Source organism: Enhydra lutris, unplaced genomic scaffold, assembly GCF_002288905.1.
Source record: "Enhydra lutris kenyoni isolate GAN:26980312 unplaced genomic scaffold, ASM228890v2 scaffoldscaffold12, whole genome shotgun sequence".
Classification (NCBI taxonomy): Eukaryota; Metazoa; Chordata; class Mammalia; order Carnivora; family Mustelidae; genus Enhydra; species Enhydra lutris.
Window position 1 is genome coordinate 54,034,141 of NW_019154096.1, and position 10,011 is coordinate 54,044,151.

Sequence of the window (10,011 nt, forward strand, 5' to 3'; positions counted from 1 at the left end):
TCACACATTGAGTGGTAGAGACAAAAAAAATTTTTTTTAAGATTTTATTTATTTAATAACAGACAGGGATCACAAGTAGGCAGAGAGGCAGGCAGAGAGGGGGAAGCAGGCTCCCTGCTGAGCAGAGAGCCCGATGCAGGGCTCGATCCCAGGACCCTGGGATCATGACCGGAGCCAAAGGCAAAGGCTTTAACCCACTGAGCCACCCAGGCACCCCGAGACAAAAATTTTAAATCCAGCTTCTCTAACTAAAATTTCCATGCTCCTTTCAGTACATCATGCTGAGTGTTCTGTTTACCTCCATGGTAGCCTTGGATGCAACTTAATGGGAGCCATTATGACATGGAAGAAGGAGCCCTGGGGTGCTGGGCTGGCTCAGTCCAGGTGTCTGGCTGGATTAGTCAGTGGAGCATGTGGCTCTTGATCTTAGGGTTGGGAGTTTGAGCCCTAAGTTGAGTGCAGAGATAACTTAAAAATAGACACTGGGGAGGGTATGTGTTATGGTTTGCCAGACAACAACTGTGGGATTTCCTGCAATTCACAATATCTTTAAAACTCTGTTTTCTCATTGGTACAAAGTATTTTTTTTTTAAAGCTTATGATACACTCTATGGAGTTTGAATATTGAAGAAGACAGTATATAAAAGAGCAAAAAACTTAGCACTTATTAAGGGAAATAAGTGTCATAAAGGAAAAAAAGGAGCACCTGGGTGACTCAGTCATTAAGTGTCTGCCTTCGGCTCAGGTCATGATCCCAGGGTCCTGGGATCAAGCCCTGCATCGGGCTCCCTGCTTGGAGGGAAGCCTGCTTCTCCCTCTCCCAGTACCCCCTGCTTGTGTTTCCTCTCTCGCTTTGTCTCTGTCAAATAAATAGTAAAATCTTAAAAAAAAAAAAAAAAAAAGAAAGAAAGAAAGAAAGAAGAAAGCAAGGAAGGAAGAAAGGAAGGTAGAAAGGGAGAAAGATAAAGAAAGAAAAATAATTTTTAGCTGGCTTAGCATTACCACTATTTTGCCCTGATCTGGCCATAGTGTGGTAAGTGACAAACACATTTTCCTGTAATCTCTTGAGAAAACTGACTGGATCTTTGATACATTTTTTTTTAAAGATTTTATTTATTTGAAAGAGAGAGAGTGAGAGAGAGCATAAGAGGGGAGAAGGTCAGAGTGAGAAGCAGACTCCCTGTGGAGCTAGGAGCCCGATGTGGGACTCGATCCCGGGACTCCAGGATCATGACCTGAGCCGAAGGCAGTTACTTAACGAACTGAGCCACCCAGGCGCCCTTTGATACTTTTGACATATACTCCAAGTCTAATTCATTAGTGACAGTGAAGATGAGCTAATTATTCTCTGCAGCAAGTTTATCAAAGAAATGTGAGGAATAAAAATGAAGGTAGAGGCCTGATGGAGACTTGCAAAGAGAAGAAAGAGGTCATAGTTATAGGCATCCACTCAAAGTTCAGCCCAGTCCTTTCCGGGCTATTCACAAAAAGCATAGGCCAAAAGCTTAAATCAACTGTTTGATGGCCCTTGGGAAGAATAAGGACAGCAGCCAAGTCAGAAGCCACCGAAAGGGAAAGCAACAAAGTAGGAGATAAAGCAAGCATAAAGGAATGTGATCAAGGAAACAGGTCCCAGATGAAAAGGAGCTGCCTGGAAAGCCTAAGTAAATACATGAATAAATAAACACAACATAAATTATACCCATATGAACTTCAAACTCTAGCCCAGAATCTGGAGCTTCTTTCAAACACCCACATTTGTCATACGGCCCTTGGGCCACAAAGGGATATTTGGAAGAAGGCAGTTTGTAATCCCTGATTTTTATAGAAAATCACATTTATCATGAGGCCTTACTACAGTATCTGGTTTATTTGCTAGGTACAGATATGCATTTGTGAGATTTATAAAGCTATGTTTGCAGCAAAATGTCTCTGGGGTCAAGTAAGGCAGATTAACCTTCAGTGCAGTCTTGTTAGCGCATCTCACCCCTAGGCCCTCTCATTCCAGCTCTCCCAACATACACATTTCACACTTCTTTTGTTCCCAGACATGCCAAATGCCACTGTAAATCACTACAGGACATTTTACTTCAAAAAAAAAAAAAAAAAAGAGAGAGAGAGAGAGAGAGAAAGAAAAAATAAAAAAGAAAGGAAAAGAAAAGAAAGATATGTAAATAAACATTAAATCCCAGACCTGTCACACATCAGAATCTATACCAAGTTGTAGATGTGCATTACCATTGCTGGGAATGTCTGGCAAGGCTTATATCTGGAGCTAAATCAAGTTTCCCCATCTGCTGGGTTTGCCTCTTCTACTCAAGTGTTAATTTTTCAATTGTTTTTTTTTGTTGTTTTTGGGTTTTTTTTTAGATTTTTTTATTTATTTATTTGACAGACAGAGATCACAAGCAGGCAGAGAGGGAGGCAGAGAGAGAGGAGGAAGCAGGCTCCCTGCTGAGCAGAGAGCCCGATGCGGGGCTCGATCCCAGGACCCTGAGATCATGACCTGAGCCGAAGGCAGCAGCTTAACCCATTGAGCCACCCAGGCGCCCCTTAATTTTTCAATTGTTTGCAAGAACAATTTAATAAGTGTTGAGAAAATGGGAAATGATAGGCACAAAGGGAACGAGGAATGTAAGGAAAGTCAGCTTGGTATTTCATGATACTGAAAGCACATTCTCTCCATTTATGAACAACTCACTCCTGTGGGTGTGTGGTATTTCCTCAAGACCCTAAGCCAAACTCCATGTCTGACTTAATTTTATCCAATACATATAGCACTCCGTAATTGCTTTGCTGTTTCATAAGGAACCTAAAATAACTTAGCCCCATGAGCTCCATTTGCCTCTGTTTACCGCAAATAGAAAGAGCCATGTAAAGCAAAACGTCAAAGTTCCAGATCCCCATGAATCATTCCCTGAACTCACAGAGAATGGCAGGAAAAAATATTTCAGAGAAAAGCTTTCAGATGGCCTATACACAGAAAACACTTTGGCAACAAAGATGCCTGAAAAGGGCTTGCAACCATGTCTTGGTACGAAAATTCACAGAACAGCACTGTGAGCTATTTCAATACGACAATATGAAAGTCTCATGCACTCCTGCTTTTCTTGATCAAGTACGACATTTCTTCCACTCCTACAGACATCAGGGCTTAAAATATCAGTGGTGTTCAACACACTCCACTCAGCAAGGTACAATAAACCTCAGGATGAGCCAAGGAATGCTGAAAGAGGTATTCCTTACCTGATATTAACCAATGCGTGGGTCACCTTGCTAGCTGCTTCTTTCCACTGGCCTGCATTGGTAGAAAGCCTCAGGACTATAAGGAAGAAAAGAAAAAAGATCTGTTAGACCCCCAGTATAAAACACAAAAATGAGGAATAAAGACACATCTCAGAATAGCTTTATTAGAATAACCAGAGCCTACAACAACATTCATTTTAAACTTCCTCACCTTAGAGAAAAATATAAGGGCTTATTCTCAACTACCTTCACCAGGATTTTTTTTCTCTAGCTTTTTTTCACTTTCTATCAAAATACTCCTTTGCCTTGGGTTCCCCTCCATCTACTCCCTACTAACAGGTTTCCATGCTTAGTTTTTACATTCATTTAAAATCTGCATTGAGGTGGTAAGGTAAGATTAACCTGGCAGCCACATTTATCATTGCTCTAATGGCTGATTTAGTGGACATGGCTGGTTGAGTAAGTATCTCCTCCTGCTCCATACTTATCTTTCTCCTAAAGGTTTCAGCTGGGTCAAACAGGGCAAATTATCTTGTCAGAGGACAGTCATGTTTCAGTCAAGGAATAACCTGCTTTAGCTACTATAACTGTGTGACCTGCAACATGAATCAAGAGGAATAGCCTTCTCTTTTCTGACCAAATTCTATCTCTTTTCCACGCCCAGCAGTAAAAGAAAAGAAGATGGAAAGACAGAACAACCTCAGTCAGCTAAGAGCTTCAGGACCATACATTATAGTATTGATACCATTTCAGAAAAGAGACAAACCAGCACAACTGCTCCTTGGAAGAGCAAGCACATGGCAGGCACTCCAAGTTTATGTTTTTAATGAAGGAATACTTAATAAGAGCCAAGTTTACTATGTGCCAAGAAGGGAACAAAGTTAGGTTATATAAAAGATAGCAGAGAGAGGAGGAAACAGACTCAAAGGAGGCAAATAATTGATCTAAGTCATCCAAACAGTTGTAAGTAACTAAGCCAGAATTTGAACCTGAGGGTATGACTCTAGAGAATGTACTTAGAGTAAATGGTTATGAGTATGAACTCTGAAGCCAACTGTCAGAGTCCAATTCCTGCACCTGCCATTTACTATGACAGTAACAGCAATACTTACATGAAAGGACTCTTATGAAAATGAAATAAGTTAATATATATAAACCCTTAGATCAGTGCCTGGCACACAGTAAATGTCGTATATTAGCTATTAGTATTTAAATAAATGGCCTCCCAAACAAATGAATGAATATATCTAAGACTTTTCCAAAGGAAGGAAAAGTAGAGCCTAACAACATTACGTTAAGAAATTAAGAAACGTGTAACCAATCTGCTTAGGAACTTAATACCTGAGAACCATCACTACCTACTCCTGACCGGTATTCCAGCCAGGAAAGAAACAGCAGCAGCTAAATCTGAGGGAATGCCATGGCTGTAACAGGGAAAGAAAACTCATCTGGCTGCTCTGCATCTCTTCTAGCAATACCTCACTTTTATAAATTCGTGTAATTTTACGGAAGAGAGTAAGGAAGCCTTAATAAAACATATTATCAGAACACTGCCTAATTTACAAGATTTAGTGCAGGGGAAGTTGGTATAGTTCCAAGTTAAAGCTCCTCAGTCTGAAATCCGGTTTTACCCAGTGTATGTGCAAGTTTAATCATGTAATGAAAACAATTGTTTCAGCAGGTCAGACAGATCTTTTCCAACTCAACTGTGAAACTCCTTAAATGTGTTTCACTAGATCCTCCACAAGATCATAAATTCTCTGAGGGTGGGGACCAAAACATTTATGGAATTGAGTTGAATTTTCCTTTCCTTATCTCAGTGAGATATTTAACTCTGTCCATGGATTATTTCTCTGTAACATTCTGTCAGCTCTGCTCCTTAGTGAACAAGAACCAGATGACCTCATCACTGCATTTCCTTTGCAAATGCCATAGGCTTTTACATTCTTTTCTGTTACCAAATTTAAACACAAAATTATTTCAAAATGCCCTAAAAGCCTCAAGCTAAGGTAATCTTTTATGTAGTAAATTATGGTTCACAAAAATAACATAGTACACAGCCATTTTAAAGAGACGTAAGTAATAGTAAAAACTGGAAACAACCATAATTTCCATGAAAAGAATGGTTAAATAAACTAAGCCCACACTGTACAAAAAAAGACAGAGAAAGATTTAAGAAAATTACCAAAAAAGAATATTTTATGACACATGTTTTAAAAAACACAAAATAGAAGGATAACATGATTACAACTATGTAAAACTATGCATACATGTAGGCTAATATACAACAATGAAAACAATCACAGCACTAGAAAGATTATAAATTTTTTTATCTTTTCCATTTTGATTTTTCTTTTTCTTTAGTATTTATAATTATCTTTCTTTATAATAAAAAAAAACACTTCAAAATATGGTATCATTTATGGTTCAGGGCAGCTCCTTTGGAAGTCTTCCTACTCAGCAGACTTCACTGCACCAAATTAATGTCATCAGAATATTAAATGTGTGCCTTCGGGGCACCTGGGTGGCTCAGTGGGTTAAGCCGCTGCCTTCGGCTCAGGTCATGATCTCAGGGTCCTGGGATCGAGTCCCGTGTCGGGCTCTCTGCTCAGCAGGGAGCCTGCTTCTCTCTCTCTCTCTCTCTCTGCCTGCCTCTCTGTCTACTTGTGATCTCTCTGTCAAATAAATAAATAAAATCTTTATAAAAAAAAAAAGTGTGCCTTCATCAAAAGTGTTTCAGTGAGCCTTCCTCCTCTAGCCAAGACAGAAGAACAAAACATAATTTACCCTCCTACCTTGAGTGACTGGACAAAACAGATGAAACAACAACTACCAGACATTGGACTACAGGCATATTCAACAGTGATCCCTGAAGAAAAAAAACAAGGTGAGCCCTACGATTACCCCAGCTTACTACATGGAGAAGTTTCTAGCCTGTGGGGCAGGAGGAGGAACCTATACAGAATATAGAAGTCTTGCCAAGCCAAAGACATAGAGATCAACACTTGGAGAGGCCAAGGTACCTGGAATTTGTGGGGCAGAGTACTGCAGAAGAAGGAGTTTGACAAAGAACTCTGGAGGTCTACAGAAGGGTCATCTTACATCTTTTTTTGAATACTGATCTGCATATATAGATCAAAGAGGAAAATACTCAGAGCTGGAAACAAAGAACTATTAGAAAGGAAAAGAAATTGTTAAGCTCACAGAGGGTTCCACAAATAAAATAATTTGTTTTTCCCCCAGCAAGTGTAGAAAGGCTTACTCATATACTGGTAGTCAGACAAAGTCTGCAGATGGGTACCACGTTAGCAATGGGACCAAATTAGCCTACGTTAAAGATTGCTCTCAACCTCCCCTAACAATGCTTAAATGCAAACCTGAAAGGATAAAGCTGATTTCCAAATAACATAACCACATTCTAGAACAAAGTTTAACATTATATAAAATAACAAAATCGAGCACTAACAATATTAAAATCACAATGTCCAAAATCTAATTTAAAAATTACCAGGCATTCAAAGCAGAAAAATATGACCAAATAGGCAAGAGAAAAACCAGTCAATAGAAACAGATCTAAACATGAAGGAAAATTAGCAGAATTACCAAAAAAGGACATTCAAACAACTACTGTAAATATGCTCCATATTCTCAGGAAGATTGAGGAAAATACAAATACAATGAGGAAAGAAATGGACACATTACAAAGAAGTCCAAACAGAACTTCTAGGGAAGAAAAAACCTGAAATGCACACTACATTGGATAAAATGAATTAAGATTAATGAGATTAAAAGCATATTAAAAAATACAGAAGAGGCATCCAAATTTGGAAGAAAGAAGTAAGTTGTCACTATTTGCATATGACACGATACTATATAGAGAAATACTAACGACTCCACCAAAAAACTTCTAATTAGAACTAATAAATGAATTCAGTAAAGGGAGCCTGGGTGGCTTAGTCAGTTAAGTGCCAGCCTTCAGCTCTGGTCATGATCTCAGGGTTCTGGGATGGAGCCCCACATTGGGCTTCCCGCTCAGCGGGGAATCTGCTTCTCCCTCTACCCCTCCCCCCAACCTGCACACTGTCTATTAAATAAAATCTTAAAATAGAAATGAATTCAGTGAAGTAGCAAGATACAAAATTAATACACAGAAATCACTGTGTTTCCATTCACTAATAACCAATGATCAGAAAGAGAAATTAAGAAAACAATCCCATTTACATGGGGCGCCTGGGTGGCTCAGTGGGTTAAAGCCTCTGCCTTCGACTCAGGTCATGATCTCAGGATCCTGGGATTGAGCCCCGCATCAGGCACTCTGCTCAGTGGGGAGCCTGCTTCCCCCTCTCTCTCTGCCTGCCTCTCTGCCTACTTGTGATCTCTGTCTGTCAAATAACTAAATGAAATCTTAAAAAAAAATAGATGGAAAGATATATCATGATCATGGATTGGAAGAATTAATAATCTTAATCTACAGATTCAGTTCAATCCCTATACAAATACCACTAGCATTTTTCAGAAATAGAGCAAATAATCATAAAATTTGTATGGAACCACAAAAGACCCTGAATAGCCAAAGCTATCTTGAGAAAGAAGAACAAACCTGGAAGTATCATGCCACCAGATTTCAAACTATACTACAAGTCCTCAATAATCAAAATAGCATGGCAGTCCACAAAAACAGATACATAGATCAATGAAACAGAGTAGAGAATCCAGAAGTAAACTCACATACATTCATCTATGGCAAAGGAGTGAAGAATATAAAATGGAGAAGAGACAGTCTCTTCAATAAATGGTGTTGGGAAAACTGGACAGCTATATGCAAAAAAAAAGAAACTGGACCACTTCCTTACACCATATACAATAAACTTAAAATGGATTGAAGACCTAAATGTAAAACTTGAAACCATAAAACTCCTAAAAGAAAATACGGGCAGTAGACTCTTGGACATCAATCTTAGCAATATTTTTTTTTTGATCTGTCTCCTCAGGCAAAGGGGAAAAAGGATTTGGATTACATCAAAATAAAAAGCTTCTGCATAGAGAACGAAGGAAAACATCAAAAACCTACTGAATGGGGACGCCTGGGTGGCTCAGTTGGTTAAGCAGCTGCCTTCGGCTCAGGTCATGATCCCAGCGTCCTGGGATCGAGTCCCACATCGGGCTCCTTGCTCGTCAGGGAGCCTGCTTCTCCCTCTGCCTCTGCCTGCCATTCTGTCTGCCTGTGCTCGCTCTCTCTCCCTCTCTCTCTCTGACAAATAAATAAATAAAATCTTTAAAAACAAAAAAAACAAAAAAACAACCTACTAAATGGGAGAAAACATTTGCAAATTATTTATCTGTTAAGGTGTTAATATCCAAAATATATAAAGAACTCGTACAACGTAACACCAAAAAAACAATCTAATTAAATAACGAGAAGAAGACTTCAAAAGACATTTTTTCAAAGAAGACGTATAGATGGCTAATAGACATGTGAAAAGATGCTCAACACCATGACTCATCAGGGAAAAGCAAATCAAAACCGCAATGAGATATCACCTCACCTGTCAGAATGGCTAGTAACAAGAAGACAAGAAATAACAAGCACTGGCAAGGACAGCATGTGGAGAAAAGGGAACCCTCATGCACTGTTGGTAGGAATGTAAACACAGCCACCATGGAGAACAGTATGAGGGATACTTTAAAAATTAAAAATAAAAACTACTATATGATCTAGCAATTCCACTTCTGGGTATTTATCCAAAGAAAACCAAAACGCTAATTTGAAAAGATATATGCAACCCCACGTTCACAGCACTATCATTCATAATAGCCAAGACATAAAAACAACCTAAGTGGCTATCAATGGATGAATGCATAAAGAAGTTGTGGTATATATATATATATATATATATATATATATATATACACACACACACACACACACATATATATAAACACACACACACATACACACACACAATGGAATATTATTCAGCTATAAAACACAAGGAAACCCTACTATTTGTGACAATATGGATGGACCCTAAAGACTTATTCTAAGTGAAATAAGTGACACAGAGAAAGACAAATACTGTACGATCTTACTTATACGTGTAATCTTAAAAACAATACAAAACCAAACCCATAAAAAAAGAGATCAGTCTTGTGGCTACCAGAGATGGAGGGCAGGGAGAGGGGGAACTGGAGGAAGGTAGTCAAAAGATGCAAACTTCCAGTTACAGAATAAAGAAGATAAATAAGGGATATAGGGACGCCTGGGTGGCTCAGTCGGTTAAGCCACTGCCTTCAGCTCAGGTTCTGAGCTGAAGGTCCTGGGTCCTGAAGGTCCTGAGCTCAGGGTCCTGGGATTGTGTCCCGCATCGGGCTCCTTGCTCCGCGGGGAGCCTGCTTCTCTCTCTGCCTCTGCCTCCCACTCTGCCTGCTTGTGTGCACTCTCTCTCTCTCTCTCTCTGACAAATAAATAAATAAATAAAATCTTAAAAAAAAAAGGGATGTAATGTACAATAGGAGAATTTAGCTAACACCACTGTATAATATACAGGAAAGCTATTAAAGAGAGTAAAATCGGGACGCCTGGGTGGCTCAGTTGGTTAGGCAGCTGCCTTCGGCTCAGGTCATGATCCCAGCGTCCTGGGATCGAGTCCCGCATCGGGCTCCTTGCTCGGCAGGGAGCCTGCTTCTCCCTCTGCCTCTGCCTGCCATTCTGTCTGCGTATGCTTGCTCTCTCTCCCTCTCTCTCTCTCTGACAAATAAATAAAT

General features: G+C 39.5%; 1 protein-coding gene across 1 annotated transcript in view; it reads right to left on the reverse strand.

Moving 5' to 3' along the window:
- LOC111145330 (chromosome unknown C10orf76 homolog) overlaps positions 1-10,011 on the reverse strand; it is a 182,045-nt gene that overhangs the window by 78,628 nt on the left and 93,406 nt on the right. Inside the window, exon 23 of the mRNA XM_022500169.1 lies at positions 3,247-3,322. Coding sequence (XP_022355877.1) covers positions 3,247-3,322 — 76 coding nt within the window. The remainder of the gene's footprint in view (positions 1-3,246; positions 3,323-10,011) is intronic.